Here is a 15,662-nt window from a genome sequence, read left to right on the forward strand (position 1 = left end):
TGGAGAACAAGTTCTGTGGCTGCCAGTCAATTGCCCAGTCAGGCCTCCTCTCTTCTCAGCTCAAAACTGGTACTGATTCTTCAAATGGCCATCAGAGCCAAGCCTTAGAGACCAATAATAGACCTTGGTGTCCAAAGTCTTGATTACAAAGAAATGTAAGTTACCCAGTTGTTGGTGAAAATCTAATTCTCTCTACTACTGGCCATGACCACAAAACGGGAGGAGAGGTGGTGAGGTGACCCAGAGATAGAAATTGGGAATTTCCAGTAAATATCAGGCAAGGCTGCCAAACTCATTCCACCAGAGAAGCCCTACAAGGAATGCCTACTGTTGCCCCAGAAACATTTTCCTAGAGCCACACAACCCATGCTAAGTGAGTGAGGGCTTACTCCCCAGAGACCTCCTTCCACCTACTTTGGCTTCTTCATTAATGTGGACCTGACTAGTTTAGATTCCATGGAACTGCTGCTTCCCAAAGCCGGTGAAAGGGTTTCCAACTATCAAGAAGAAGTCATCTCCCTTCTCTCTTGTTTCTAAAAGGTGGCCCCAAAGAGGGCTCATGAGTAGGTGAGGCCCGCTGAGAGAGGAGAAAACACTGCCCACAGCTATTCAACTCTCCATGGCCAGGACCAAAACCCTGGGACTTTTCTCTGCTACTCCAGCTCTAGCCACCTGGGGGCCCCTGGCTCCGGAGAATCAGGCACTCAACCCTGGCTGTGCTCCCAGGGATAGCTGAGAGTTGGGAAACCCATGCCCAGCAGGCCCCGGGGCAGCTCAGTTTCACAGGCACCTGAGGGCGGGCTAGTGCACCATGAAGTCTCAGGTTTCAGGGGGATGGCGGTTGCCCGTCTAAAAGCTTCTCTGTTCCTTGGAATTGTACAGAATGTCTCTTGTGGCTTTTCCTCCTCCCTCCTTTTTTCCTGTTGACTCTCCCCATCCGGCTCTCTGAATCACCAGACTCCACAGGAAAGCAGCAGATGTTGACTTTACTTTCTGAAGCCAACGTCAGCTCCCTCTGTGGAGTATGGAGCAGGCAGGAAGGTGAGACTCCGGGAATGGAGGAAGATAGTCCTCATCCTTTCCAAACTTGAGGGAGGATGGAGGGGGATTCTAAAAGGAGTCAGGGAGCTGTGGCAAAAAAAAATCTTGGTTCCTGGGGCTAAGGAAAAAGGGGCCCCAAACCAAGGCCCCAGGGTTGGCTGTAGAACTGGGATCACGAAGCGGGAAGTACAGGGTGAAAGTGTTTCTGGTTTTGGTGACACCCTTTCTCGTCTGAGGTAAGGCCTCATCTCTTCCAGCAGCATCCTCATGACTCAAAAGTCAAGTCAGGCTGTAGGTCTGGGGAGACAGTCTAAAGGCTTCTTCTTGTCCATCTGAGCCCCCAAACCTTGGCTCTTATGCAAGTCTTTTGGAGAAGCTGCCAAGGAGGACTTTCTAGGGCGTTATTCTACATTCATTGCTCCAATTTCCCTTCTCTTTTTTCTTCCTCAGGGATTTTCTTACGGGTAAAGAAGCCAAGCTGTAGAGGAAGAGATAAGAGTCATCGCCAAATGTCCTGCCTGGGGACCTTGCCAACAGCCCTCAGACATATCTGAAATCTTCACTTTTCTTCTGCTTCCAAAAATGAGATTCTAGTTTATTTTATTTGGCTTAGATTAATCCAACCAACATTTGTAGACTAGAGTGAAAGAGATCCAGGCAGGACACCCACAGCCTACTTAGCTGGCCAGCACAAATCCAGTTCCCCCAGGTCTAATCAAGGAGCCCTAAACTCATGGGCACCATGCCCCATATTTCCCACCAAAGCAGTGCTTACCTTCCAAAGACAGAAGACAAGGAGAGCAAGTAGGAGAAGCCCTCCCAGGACACTGCCAATAAGGATCCATAGGGAGATGAGGACAGGGCGGGTCTGAATCACCTCCAGCAGGCTCTGTGTGGGGAGGAGAGCTGTTTGGTACTTGTACCCTTTGTCCCAGCTAGCCTCACTTCCCATTATTGGGGTGACATAGAAGAATAAAAGAAAGAAACTGAGGCAGGAATAAGGCAGTCAGACCCAAGCATCCTGATTTATCACTTCCAACTCCCCAGCTGCTGCCTAATGAGGAGGCCTGGCTTCTGAAAAGGCCTCCAGGTGCCCTTGCCCAAATCCCACCCTCACTCTTTCCACTGCTCTCAAACTCAGGCTCCTATCCCACCTCACTCCAACGAGAGGCTTCAGGCAGCCGTAGGACACTGCCCTCCTTAGCTCCCAGCTCAAAGGTGCTGACCACCGTCAGAGACTTGAATTTGGCCTGTGGAACAAGTGGATTGGAAGACATTTAAAGTGAGCCATCATCAGGTGATATGGTCTTAGAACCCCAACAGCAAAGATGAGGCTGGTAGGTACAATTTACAACATCTTCCAGACCAGAAGAAAAGGTTGGAGACCAATGGAGAAAGAGAGGAAGGGTGATAGATGGAAAGTCTCTGGCCCTTCATATGTGCTGTTTGCTCTACGTGGTATTATTTAACTCCCCTTTCTTTGGCTAGCCCCTACCCTTCCTTTAGGTTGAAATTTAGATGTCATCCACTCTGGAAATTAGAGAAATGTTTCCTCCTAACCCTCATCACCCTGGATTAGGTCTTATTATTCTGTTTACTTCTCTTTTACCACTGGACTATAAGGTCCTTGAGGTCAAGAGCTGTGTCTTACAAATGTATGTGTTTCTAGTGCCCGGTGCCTAGCACAGTACCAAGTACACATGAGTTCCTCAAGAAAGCTTTATTGAGAAAGTAGATAAATGAATGAAAAAGGATACTGAGGAGAGATAAAGAGAGAACCAGACTTAGAGAAGGATGGTATCTCAGACTTTCCCATAAAATATACCTACATCCCAGGGATCTTGTGCTATTCAAAGTAAATAGCCCCTAGTGAGAAATAGCTGTTATAATTAAGATGTCATTTCCCTGCTCAGAAAGTCACACTGACTGCTGACTGCCTATCATATTTAAGTTTAATTTCATCTCCCTAGCTTTGGAGAACTTTCATAACCTAGATCCCTTTAGCTCTACAATCTTGCCTCCCATTACCCTCCAATACTTATCATGCATATAATATCAACTATTTATTTACTTGTTTAAGAGAAATGCATTGAGTCACCATAATGAGTTAGGCATGGTGCTAAGTGTTGGGGACATTCTCCTCAGTATCTACCTAATACAGGTCCGTTTATATAGTAGGCATGTGATAGATTATTAACTGTTGGATTTAGATATCCTATAAATGTTGGTTATTGCCATAGCACCAAGGGATGATAAACAGAAGAAAATACAAGGATAATAACTACCTTTAATGAATCCATCTCCTTATTCATTTATTCTTTACAACTCCATGAAGTAGGTATTATATTCCCCATTTTAGAGATGAAGAGAAAGAATCGGAGAGAGATAAAATAACTTGTTCAAGGTCCAACAGATAGTAGGAGGCAAAGCTAGAACTTGAACATGAGTCTATTCCAAAGCCTATGAAGTTTCAGGTAGGAGTGGAAAGATGGTAGTAGAATAAAAGATTTTAAAAGAAAAAAAAAGAAAAGAAAAGATTTACCCTCCGGAAAAATTCATTGTGAACCAGTCTCAATAGTCCAACAGAGACCTCGGTCCCCTTTGCCAGTCGCCCAAGATGGCACCTCACGACCTGACACCGAGTGTTGCTCCCATTCTGCCAGAAGAGAGAGACAGATCAGGATCTTGGAGTGGAAAAATCGTCTATTCCCCACCCCAAGTTCTATTCCCTGCCCCAAGGATCTGAAGTTTACTGCTCCCCTCTGCATTCCCACTCTGGACATCTTCTTCACCTTCTTGTGACTCATACCAGTCTGTTCATGTACTGAAACTCCTCTGGGTGCACAGGGGGCTGTGGAGGCTCGGTCAGGTTCTGTACTGTGCAGCTTGCCTAGAGGGAGATGCAATGTGAGAGACCCTCTTGATGGCAAGAGGCCAGCCATTCCAGGCTGAGCAGGAACATACTCCCACATTCTGTGGTTCTTCCCTGGGAATCCCTTTCTTTCTCCTCAAACAAGCCACATGTGTTAAAGAAAGGTCTTCCAGAGGAAGAAGCCCTGAGAGCGGTGACCCAGCAGATGGGAGGTTAGGTAAGTTCACCAGATAGAGATGGCAGGGATCCATCCACCCTTAGCCCAGACTCACATTGTTAGTGACGACTTGAGACAATGACAGGAAGTAGTTGCCCCCATGGGCTACAGCTGGAAGGAAGGCTGAGATGATGAGGCCACTGACCACATAGCAGCCAAGGTTCTGAACCTGAGAGGAGGATTGGAAATGGGAAGAAGTGGGAGATAGAAGATCCTTCCTCTTCTGTCCCTTTACTCTAGATGCCACTGGAAATCTGAGAGAGACTCCCCTCCTTTGCTCAGGACTCCTCCTCCTCCCCCTCCCCCTGCTCATGCCAAAGCCCCTCCAGCTTCTCACCCTAAGAGTGGTTTTGAATTCGGGACCCACTGGGAGGGTCCCATATGGGTGAACCTCATAGCGGTGCAGAGTGGACTCACTGCGTGGACACCAAGTCAGGAGGTACATGGTCACAGCCATGACACAGACACAGGGGCACATGATCAGCACACAGACACGGATTCAGGGAAGGCAGAGCCAGCACATGGATAAAGAGATGGGTGTACATAAAGAAGATCGAAATGGGACATGACGTAGACTTGGTACAAACTTTATGATCACAATACATTCTCCCCACCCCAGCTTCCCTCCCCAGGGCCTTGAGCAAAGCCCTATACCTAGGATGCATAGGTATACCTATACCTAGGAAAGTAAGATGTTTAAAAGTTTCAACTTGAGTGGGACTCACAGTAAAAAGATGGAGCAGCCCAAGAGTTTTGGGGGAAACACTGAAACACATGGAAGGAAAGGGAGGAAACATAGATTATGAGCCTGGGGTCAGAATGGGGTCATAGTGGGGAGCTGAGCCATACCTGGAGAACAGGAGGTGGGGCTCATATTGAATGTAGGCTGAGATCTGGGCTGTGTTATCTTGAAGGGTCCCGTTTTTCTCCAGGCTATTGCTGTAGGGTTAGGGGGAGAGGCTCACATCCTAGTCCCCTCTCAGACACCCCTTCCCCCACAAGACCCAACAGGAGAGGCCTGGGAGGAAGTTTCCTTTGTTCTCACCTTGAAGCAGTCAGCCTCACAAGGACCTGGCTCAGGAGGGAGGAGCAGCTAAACTCAAACTCCAGCAGGAAGGTCACCTGGGATCATATGGGGTCATGGTATATTCCTATTCATGAGGCCAGTAGAAGAACAAGAGCCCTTGTGTACCTCCTTCCCTAAACTCCCAGGCCCCACAGACTCCAGCACCTGCTCTCTCAGAGCCTCTTTCTCATTCTGGGCCCCCATTCACCTTGGCTCCAGTCCGAAAGACAGGGTGAGCCACACTGCAGAGCCGGACATGAGGGGAAGGGGCTGCACACTCCACCTTCACTGGGCTGTCCCTCTAAGAGCAGAGGAAGGGGGATGGGGCTGAAGCTGAGGCTGCAAGTGCTCTCCCACCTGCAGCCTCTGAACACTGAGCTTCCCTCTGGGCCTTCACAGCCCAGGCCCATACCCCTGTCTTCTCCTTCCTTTGGCTCTGACTCCTCCTAAACCACCCTCCATCCAGGTACCTGAGACGTGAAACTGGCCAGATGGAGGTTTCTGGAGAAGCTGAGACTCAGGCTAGTGTTGTAGGCATTTTCCTTCCTGTTCTCCAGAGTTGCTGACACCAGCACTTTCTGCCGACCTCCTCGAACCACGAATGGGTCCCTCCTAGGAGTGGTGGATAAGGGGAGAGCCCACGAGTTGAAAAACTGCCCAAAACATCACTTCTGCTTTCCTGGGCAACACACAACCCTCCAGCTCCCTGCAAGCTCCTTCCAGTCTGCTTCAGGTCACCCCAGTTTGGCCAGTTCATGTCTGTCCTACCTAGAGCCTCTGATGTCTACACTGGCTTGAAGCACCAGGTCTGTGATGCATTCATTGTCAGGGCCACAGTCCTTTGAGAAGGGGACCTAGAGGGGAAAGAAGGGGCTAAGGCCTGGTAGGAAGGCAAGGAGAAAGAAATGGAATTAGGGGAAAAGTGAAAAGAGAAGAGCGGGTGCCCAGATCAGATTTTGCCACAATATCAGGTCTCCACCCTCCACGCCTCTTGAAGTCACTGAGAAGGGCAGCATCGGGACTGAGAGACAGGGCTGGGCTTGGCACCACTGACCAGCTTTTGTATGGAGGTGGGTGAGCCCTCATCCAGCACAGGCCCTGGCTTCGTGGTGTTGTCCAATGCAAAGGTCACAGTCAAGGCCAGTGGCCGGAGGTAATCTGAGGTATCCTGAGGAAAACCAGAGTCAAGGATCATGGGGAGCCAGGGTTAGGGGTACAGCCCAGGCCCCATGAAGAATGTGATTGTTATAGTGATCATTTACCCAGCACCTTGCCTGTGCTGGGTACTGTCCTAAGGGTTTATCAATACTATTACATTTAATTCTACTCCCACAGTATAGGTGTTATTAGTGTCTCCTCCTGTCAGGCAAGGAACCTGAAGTTTGAAGGTTGTGTGACTTGAAGTAGACCAGTGGAGCTAGGCTTCAAACCCAGATCAGCCTGCTTCCAGAGGCTGAACTTCCTGGCTTTCTTGCCAATATAGCCAGAATTCCTCCTCCCACCAGTCCTCTCCTTCCTCCCAGGCCCTGATGAGAAGCACTTACTGCCCCTCCTCACCAGCACATGGAAGCGCAGCTGCTCACAGGTGACATTCCCTACGCTGAGCTGGAGCCTCCGAGGGGACAGCCTCTGGCCAGAGCCATCAAACACAGCCCGCGCCCCTGCCGTCCACTCATCTAGTGATGCTGTAAACCGCAAATCTGGACAGGGCAGGCAGGAACGACAGTGAAGGGGGGCAGGCAGAGACCAAGGCAGGTGGGGCTGAGAGTTGCTTAGGACGCTCCTGCCACTCACAGAATCGGCGATTCCAGCGGCCAGGAGTGCGAGAGGTCACTTGGAAGCAAAGGGCCGCAGAAAGGCAGGCTGCCTCTTGGCCTCGCCGGCTGCAGTTCTTCTGAACCACACTGATGGCTGGTGGGGTCACCTCCAGGGAGGGGCCCAGGTGGACAATGGGCCGGGAGCTGGAAGCAGGGTGGGAAAGAAATCCTAGCAGTAAGAGGAAAGCCCTGTGAAAAAGGCAATCCCCAGTGTTGGCCTCCCAGAGGTCAAAGAAAAGAACAAGGGGCTAGATGTATATGTGTCACCCTCCCCTGAACCTTCCAGTGGGAAGATAATAGCTGACATTGAAGAAATACTTGCCATGTGCTAGGCACTGTGTCAAGATCTTTACCCGAATGTGGCATTGGATCCTCACAACAAGCCTATGAGGTAGGCCCTACGATCATTCCCACTTTAAAAACTAGGAAATGGGGACGGCTGGGTGGCTCAGAGATTGGTCGGCTGCTTTTGGCTCAGGGTGTGATCCTGGGGTCCTGGGATCAAGTCCCACATCGGGCTCCCTGCATGGAGCCTGCTTCTCCCTCTGCCTCTCTCTCTCTCTCTCTCTCTCATGAATAAAGAAATAAAATCTTTAAAACAAAACAAAAAGAACTAGGAAATGGAGGAACAGAACAAGTTGTTCAAGAAATACAAATCCAAGTCTGACTCCCAAGCCCTTGCTTTTAACGGCCACGCCACGCTGTTCAGTCTCCAGAGCTGGGACCTCTCACCTGAGCAGGACAGCTGCCCCTTGGGCACCCACAGCCACATCTACCAGGTCATCTCCATCCAGATCCAGCCGGCCATCCACACTACGGCCAAAGTAGCTGAGGGCCTGTGGCATGGAGATGGCAGCAATCCTCTGAGAGGAAGAGAGGGGAGACTGAGCAGGGACTCTCATGCCTGGTGACCCAGGCCACCCACCAGGCACACAATAAAGAATAAGAATAAGAAGGAATAAGAGAAATTAGCTTGTGTTCAGGAGTCTCTAATACAGCAGCCTGTATCCTACTGTACCACCTCAGCTTTTTGACTACTGATAAAAAAGCACTTGTCCAGTTTGTGTCTCAAGGTCAGGGAAACATGGAGGAGCAAGGAGCATGCCCTCCACTCCTCCCACTTCCCTTCCTCCCACCCATGTCACTGCTTTATCTGGACACTCCTGACCTGGGCAGGACGGGGCCTGATTCCACTCTGGGTGCCATGATATAGGTACAGGGCTCCATGATGCCCATCCTCCAGGGGCGCCCCCACAGCCACATCAGCAAAACCATCTTGGTTCAGATCAGGAATGGCACCCATGGCAAAGCCAAACCGAGCATCCTGGGGGGGTTCTGGCTGAAGCGTGCCCTGGAGTGTCAGCAAGGACTGCTGGTGGAGGGAGAAGAAGACAGAAGATGCTGGCTTGATAGTCCCAAGCTGTCAGTGAGCCCGTGAATGGAGGCGCCTTCTTTCCCTTCTTTCCTCCACTCCCCCAAGACAAGTTCAAGGGGATCCCAGCAAGTCTCACCTGCCCCACCAGATACACATAAACACGCCCCGTCTCCTTATTCTGGGGTCCCAGGAACATGGGAGCAGCCACAAGTAAGACATTGGTTGTTCCATCCCCATCTGTATCCAATGGGCAGAGCTCACTGCCAAAGTAGGAACCAATCTGGGGAATGGTGGAGAGTGGTGACCCCAGAGAAAAGACACAAGGTGATTATGGACAAATGAGAAGCATCTACCAGCCTGCTAGTCTGGTCCTCACACCCTTTGCAGATTCTGCCAACCAGAGTTCAGCAAAGACTTTTTGGGCTCCTCTCTTGACCCTTCCCTTTCCTCCCCACAGCCTGAAGGTCCCTCAGGATCCGAGGGTCCCACCCTTCCTTGGATGTCCTACCTGCTCCCCCTGGAGGCTCTGGGCAACCCTCACAGCCCCATCTTTCTTAAGCTGGAAGGCGATGACCTTTCCTCTGTGTCTAAACCGAGGAGCCCCTGAGAGAAAGAGGCGGCGTCCACCCCGCAAAAGCATGGAGGAAACAGAGTAACCTAGAGGTGGGCAGGGAATCAAGGGCGAAAGGGAAAGCAGATGGGGTCAGAGTAGGAGGGTTCGCCAAAGGCACAGGAGGAGGTTCCAAGGAGAGCAGCAGATTAGTGAGAAACTGCTCATACCCCCGCACGGGTGAAACATTTCCTCCTTGTCCCCCAGCCCCCTGCAACCCTCTGCTACTCACCCAAGTAGGCTGCATGGTTCTGGAAAGCAGGGGGGAACTCATCTTCCAGGGCTGTCCGTGGGGGGAAAAGGTGGTGACCCTCTTCGAGCCACAATACAGAGCCCCCCCAGTCGTAGGCCCCCACCATTCCAAAGAGAATCCCATCCTGTATGGCAGAAACAGATGGGGTCCCTTGAAAAGACATCAGGAAACAAGAAGTAAAAACCCCAGGAGTGAGAAGGCCACTAAGAGTACACTGGGGTCAGTTGGAAAGGCATGGGAAGGTCAGCATGTGCACCGGTTAAAGGAGCAATCTAGAAGAACCCTGAGTTGAAGTTGCCCGAGTCTCAAGTCTCAGGTTGGGAGAAGTCAAATGTTGAGAGAGGTCATAGTGGGGTCAGAGTCTGTCCAACCTTCAGCCGATGAGTGGAGAAACCAATCTGAGACATTTCCAGCCCGAAAGAGCTTTCATTTTCTCCATGGGACCCTTGAGCAAGAGAAAATATCAAGGCAGTATCAGGGAAGACATTTCCTTCAACTTACTGAACTCCCCACAGAACCCCACCTACACCCACAGCTCCCCTTCCCCTGTGCCCCATTTCTCCAGGGTCATTGTTACCCTCGAGGCCAAAAATCCGGTCTCCCAGGGCGTCTACAATGTCAGTCAGTGCAGCTTCATCTGTGACATTGAAGAAGAATCTCTCATCTGGGTCATTGGCAATCATTCGGATTTCCCGCAGGAAGGAAGTGGGGTCTCGCTGCCTCCGGAGATAGTGGCCAAGGACCTGAGGTCAGGAGAGCCAGGTGGGGTCAGCTAGCTGTGTGGAGTGGGATGTTAGGGCTGGCACAGGACACAGCCAATGAAAATGAAGGAGGGGCAGCATAGCTGATCTCTGGGAAGTGGTTGATGTCCATTTTCTTTGAGTTCTCTGTCCTCAATGTCACCACCCCCACTCCATCCTTCTGAATCCAGGGCAGAGTCTCACCGCGATCCCATAGCGGGTCACTCTTCCAGCCTCACAGGCCTTTAGTGCAGCGGGAAGCTCCTCCCCATCGTGTGACTCTCCATCCGTGACAACCACCAGTAGCCTGGCAGCCTCTGGTCGGCCACCACGGGACAGACTGAATCCTTCTGTGCTAAGAAGAGAGAAAAAAGAGTGAAGTGTGATCACATGTATGCAGACACACACACACACACACACACACACACACACACACACCACTGTCAGCAGTTCACCGAGGTCAGGCATCTTGCCTTTCAGACCATCTCCCTGACAGTGTCTGGCATGGGGACCGGCACACGGTAAGAGCTGCAATGTTTGAATGTCAGAGAACACATAAAGCAGCATATCCTCAAAGCAAATATGTATAAAATCCATTCATTCACAGATTCATTCAGCAAACGGCACACTGAAGAGAGGACACATACAGTCAGAGGATGTAAAATCAAGGAGAGTGGTCAGGACAAGGGAGTCTTCCCAGAGATGAGTCTTCAATCACTTTTGGCAAGTGGGCTAGGATGTGAGTGGTGGAGACCCTGAAGGCCAAGACCAAAGGGAGAGTGGAGAGAGAGAGAGAGTTCGGTCTACAGAGATAGCGAAATCAGAAACATGGAAAGACACAGACATCAACAGTTTGAAGAATGTGTTGAGAAGGGCATGCAGTGACAGCCGGCTTAGCCTTCCCCACCCACCAGAGTGTGCACAAAGAAAAGCATGCCAGACATCTTAGAATGGACGCCCTGCGCTCCAGACCCTCCCCTAAGCCTTCTAGGCCCTCCTCGCTCTGGCCTTCCAGGCTCCCCTTCCCAATGCCTCACCAGGCCACCAGGATTGCTTGGGCAGTCTTTGTTTCTCGTCCTTCTCGCCGACTCAGGTTCCTTGCTGCCCTCACCACTTCTTCCTTGGTTCGGAAATCTCCCAAGGACCACTCATGCACAGGGCTTTCCCCATACTGCACCAGTCCCACCTGAAATTGAAGTGTGTACTCACCTGGCATGTGTGTACTGAGGGTGAGGAGATGGGTGCTTGGATACTACTGAAGACACTACCTATATTCACCTCCTCTCTCCCCGTGTCTCCCTCTCCAAGCCCATCCAAATGGCCATCTCTTACCTGTACTTGCTCTGGGTCAATGAACAGTCTCCCTACCAGTCTTCGTAGGAAAGTCTGAACTTCAGACCAGGGATAGATGCTATTGGAGCCGTCCAAGACGATGACAACATCCATGTAGGTGGGACAGCCTAGGAGGAGGGGTGTTCTGATGAGGAACAGAGGTGTAGAAGGATACTGGGCATGAAGACAGCAAGGGAAAAGGTCACAGGAGGGCATTCAAACACTTTTTTTTTTTTTTTTTTTTTTTTAGGCACTTCCGAACATGCAAGGAAGGTAGTATGCCAGGCCCTGGGTAAATGAAGAAATGAATAAAAGAGGGGTTGAGCATGCATACAACTTACAAGAGGAGGAGGAGGAGAAGAAGAAGGGAGGAAGAGGAGAAAGAGGAAGAATTTAAGTATTAGGTAAAACAGAGCACCGCGCTGTAGGAGAACAGGAGGGGCAGCCTGACGGTGGGGAATTGAAGGAGGCAGCCCTGAAGATGTTTGAGGAGAGGAGACTATAAGAAGATGCATTTACATGGAGAACACTTTAAATAAAAGGACACAGAGGTATAAAAATAGATGACAAAGAGGAGAATGGGGAGGGAACTGCTATGGCCAAGGTACAGTGTGTGGAGGGACAGAGTGACTTCACTTTATGGAGTCTTGATGCCCTGGCAAATAGTCTGAATTCAAATCTGTTAGGAGACATGGAACCTTTGCAGCACATCAAGTAACAAGGAGGAAAGCTGTGTGGGCCACCTGCCCAGCATCTACCCTATTGCCCCATCTTTTCCCCCCCTGCACTGGGTGCTGGCTCACGTTGTGCGGTGGGTGCCAGGCTGCCCTGGGGCCGGAATGAAGCATCTACGCGGGCACATATCCCAGAACTGAAGACAGAGGAGCCGCAAGCACGAGACCAGAGAGGGGCACAAGCCTGGGGATAGGTAGAGGAAATATTGCCCCCAGGCGTGGGAGGGGGGCATAGAAACCCCTCCCCGAGATTCCCCTCCTTTATCTCTAGGGTTTCAAACTTTTTTTTTGGGGGGGGGTTTCAAACTTCTTGACCACTCCACATAGACCCGTCTCCCTCACCATACCGCCCTTTTCTCTGCCAAAATCCTTCAGAGACCCCTTTCCTTAGTCACCATGAATCCCCCATCGTTGTCTGTCTCTAGCAGAGACATTCCCAGGTGCATATTCACAGCAGGATGAGATGAATTTCCCAGTGGATAGTCACCTGGTTGGAAGGGGGTGGAAGAGAATGAGATCATGGGGTCACACGTGGAGTTCTTGAATTTAGGGTGATTTGGAAAGAGGATGAGGTCAGGATCAAGTCAAAGACAGAGTAGTGGGACATGGGGTTGAAGGTGAGGTGTGAGGGGTCAAAGGTCCTAGCATATCAGGTTAGGGGCTAGGAGTGGAAGAGTGAGGCACCGTCTTACCCAAATGGCCTTTGGCACATGGAGCACTGTGGGAGCCCCCGACAGGGCAGCGATAAACATCCCCCCTTCTGTCTCCTGAAGGCCCATCCCAGGGGGCGCCCACCAGCATCCTGGGAGGAAAACATGAGTATGAACTTTGTGTGAACATGACCTTTGAGATAGGACAGAGGGAAAATGCATGGAATAGCAAGTCCCGAACCCCAGCCACTTCCAAAAGACCAGATTTCTTTAGATTCCCATCTGTCTCGCCACCCTCTTTAAGAGCTCTACCACAGTCCCAACCCCATGGCCCTCTGGTGTCTTTCCTCACCATCGACGGCCACCCCCGACATGTTGTAAGACACTATATCCAAATTCTGCCTCAGGTGGCCCTGGGAAGAGGCGCGGGTGATGCACATCCAGGTTAAAGGGGGAGCACAGACCTGGGAGGCAGGATCAGAAGAGTAGCAGGCAGCAGTCAGAGAGGCTAGTGAATGACTGGAGAGGCACAACCAGAGAGAAGCACGAAGGGAACGTCTTGATCTCAGTCTATCTCCCTGTTTCTTACTCACAAGTTGTCTTGGCCTCTGTCAATACCTTGTACTCAGAGCCTCCAAGCAAGGATGATCTGCTTCCTGTGTTTGGGTCCAGATATCTAACCTGTGGCCCTCTGCCATGCTGGTCACAGCTGTGTTTCCATTCCCACCCCTGAAATCTCATTCACAGATATGTCTGGAAGGGTCAGGTTCCTCTTTTGCACATCATTCCTCCTACACATCCTCCTTCTGAAGCTGCAAGAGTCATAGAGGGAGAGGGGCCTTTCTGCAGCCCAGAACAATTGTTCCTTCCAGATTCTCCCCCAAACACAGGACCCCAGAGAGGACAAGAGGAGGCTAGTGGGGACTGCATGGCAAGGTCTCCCGTCTGTCTCTTCATGACTCCCAGAGTCACTGTCACACTCTCAATCTGTTTCTCCACTGTCTAGATCTGTGCATGATTCCAGCCCTGAAAACCTCAGTGGTAATTAACTGGGTGGGGCCACTCGCCTGCCCACACACATGGTTTGCAACCATCCTTACCAAGGGTCCCATCACCCCAAAGTTCCCCACAGCCTGCTCCTTTCCTAACTCATCCACTCTCCCAACTGCTCCCCGCTTACTTGCACTTCTTCCATAACTTTCAGCCCACTCTAAAGACACCCCCTACTCTTGTCCTGGCTGATTCTCACCCCCCACCCTACCCCAATCCCTTTAAAATCAGATCTGGTATGGGGTGCCTGGCTGACTCAGCCAGTAACCACACTATTCTTGACCTCAGAGTCGTGAGTTCAAGCCCCATGCTGGGCATAGAATTTACTTAAAAATAAACAAAATTTAAAGAATTTAAAGAAATCAGAGCTGGTATTTTAGGAAACAAAGATTACAGGGCACTAGTGAGGAAATCGTCCAGGCCTCTGGTCCCTCCCATGGTTCTTCCTTGTCTGGCTCTCTCCTTTCAAACAACCTCCCCTCAGGCCACACCCACCCCTCCCCCCACATCCCACCACCAATAGCTATAAGCTGTCTTAAACCATGTTCCTTTTCAGAAAGGTGTTTTCTGTGTGAGCCTTTTTGCATCCGGGAAACTGGCAGGGCTCTATGACCAGCAACTGTAGCTCATTGGTTAGATAAACTGTTCTCACCACAGAGTTAGTTATGCCTCAGGCTCCAGAGGAGCTCCAGAAGTTGGATGGAGGATAATAAGAATCAGACTAGCCACGTGGAAGGTCACATCCTTCTTTTTGGTCCACTCACTCTTCTGGGGCTTAGGATAAAGATTTTAGATAACTGGACACCAGTCTGACACAAGGCCCTGCCTATCTCAATACTCAAGCACTCCTGTGTGGGCATAAAAATGAAGACACACACACATACACACAAACACACACACGTATACGCACAACACACAGACACACACCGTGCAGAATCAGTGTTAACTTTTCACTCTAACTCCCAAAGATTTTAATCCTAAAAGGTCCCAATGCCAAACAACCCATACACCTTTCTCCCCAGCAGGAATGGAGGTCAACCTCCCTCACCTGTCAGGAACACCACGGGCAAGAGCAGGTGAGGGATGAGGGGGAGTTCCATGCCTGGTTGTTCTCTGTCCGTTATGAGAAGTCCTCTGTGCCTCTGTCCCTCTCCTTTTCTGTTTTCTTTACTTTCCCTCCCATCCTGCCCCCTCCCACTGGCAGCTAAAAATAAAATGGGAGGAGTAATGGTGGGAACACCGGGGAGCCCCAGACCAAGGAAAGGAGAACTGAGCCATCTTAGCCTCTTTCCCTGCCCCGGTACTGCCCCCTGGAGGCATCATCTCAATATCCAAAGAACACAATTCTTGATTTCTGCAGTTTCTCTCTCCTTTTTCCCCTATTCTTTGGTGTTGCCAGGCAGTAATGCTTTCCTCAGCTTTGGAATAGATGCTAGGCGTGGGAGACAGAGACTTTTTTACTTCTTCTTCTTTTTTTTTTTTTTTTTAAAGATTTTTATTTATTTATTCATGATAGTCACAGAGAGAGAGAGAGAGGCAGAGACACAGGCAGAGGGAGAAGCAGGCTCCATGCACCGGGGGCCCGACGTGGGACTCGATCCCGGGTCTCCAGGATCGCGCCCTGGGCCAAAGGCAGGCGCCAAACCGCTGCGCCACCCAGGGATCCCTTTCTTCTTTTTTTTAATCTTTTTTTTTCTTTAGTTTTTATTTATTTATTCATGAGAGAGAGAGAGAGAAAGAGGCAGAGACACTGGCAGAGGGAGAAGCAGGCTCCATGCAGGGAGCCCGACATGGGACTCAATTCTGGGACCCCAGGATCAGGCCCTGGGCTGAAGGCGGTGCTAAACCGCTGAGCCACCCAGGCTGCCAGACTTTTTTACTTCTTAATCTTATTTATCTCACCCT

At 50.6% G+C, this 15,662-nt stretch overlaps 1 protein-coding gene across 5 annotated transcripts; it reads right to left on the bottom strand.

The window, feature by feature from the left end:
- Positions 1 to 965: 965 nt before the first annotated feature.
- ITGA10 (integrin subunit alpha 10) lies at positions 966 to 15,238 on the bottom strand. Of its 5 annotated transcripts, none has more exons than XM_049095629.1 (30): positions 14,806 to 15,238; positions 13,060 to 13,171; positions 12,750 to 12,859; positions 12,453 to 12,544; positions 12,127 to 12,241; positions 11,324 to 11,451; positions 11,029 to 11,177; positions 10,196 to 10,346; positions 9,829 to 9,994; positions 9,623 to 9,696; positions 9,231 to 9,375; positions 8,897 to 9,045; positions 8,525 to 8,668; positions 8,182 to 8,382; positions 7,746 to 7,876; positions 6,991 to 7,157; positions 6,754 to 6,896; positions 6,251 to 6,364; positions 5,965 to 6,050; positions 5,667 to 5,808; positions 5,405 to 5,497; positions 5,176 to 5,252; positions 4,980 to 5,069; positions 4,468 to 4,546; positions 4,186 to 4,299; positions 3,851 to 3,931; positions 3,584 to 3,697; positions 2,196 to 2,291; positions 1,817 to 1,930; positions 966 to 1,519 (listed from the first exon to the last, which is right to left on the bottom strand). In XM_049095629.1, the coding sequence occupies exons 1-30, from the start codon at positions 14,855 to 14,857 to the stop codon at positions 1,454 to 1,456; spliced, it is 3,495 nt and encodes a 1,164-aa protein (XP_048951586.1). In that variant the 5' UTR covers positions 14,858 to 15,238; the 3' UTR covers positions 966 to 1,453. The 5 variants fall into 5 exon arrangements, 4 of the variants coding, with proteins under 4 accessions (XP_048951586.1, XP_025309021.1, XP_048951587.1 ...); XM_025453236.3 differs by having other exon boundaries at positions 8,182 to 8,385; XM_049095630.1 differs by lacking the exon at positions 2,196 to 2,291 and having other exon boundaries at positions 8,182 to 8,385.
- Between the last annotated feature and the right edge of the window lie 424 nt (positions 15,239 to 15,662).

Source organism: Canis lupus, chromosome 17 (genome assembly GCF_003254725.2).
Source record: "Canis lupus dingo isolate Sandy chromosome 17, ASM325472v2, whole genome shotgun sequence".
Classification (NCBI taxonomy): Eukaryota; Metazoa; Chordata; class Mammalia; order Carnivora; family Canidae; genus Canis; species Canis lupus.

What these genes read in the sequence shown, in the direction of transcription:
- ITGA10 (XM_025453236.3), bottom strand. Translation starts at nt 14,857, where the DNA reads ATGGAACTCCCCCTCATCCCTCACCTGCTCTTGCCCGTGGTGTTCCTG. An exon ending in ATGTGCCAAAGGCCATTTGG is followed by an intron (nt 12,545 to 12,749) that starts GTAAGACGGTGC and finishes CCTTCCAACCAG; the next exon opens with GTGACTATCCACTGGGAAAT. An exon ending in GTGAGGCTGACTGCTTCAAG is followed by an intron (nt 5,070 to 5,175) that starts GTGAGAACAAAG and finishes CTAACCCTACAG; the next exon opens with CAATAGCCTGGAGAAAAACG.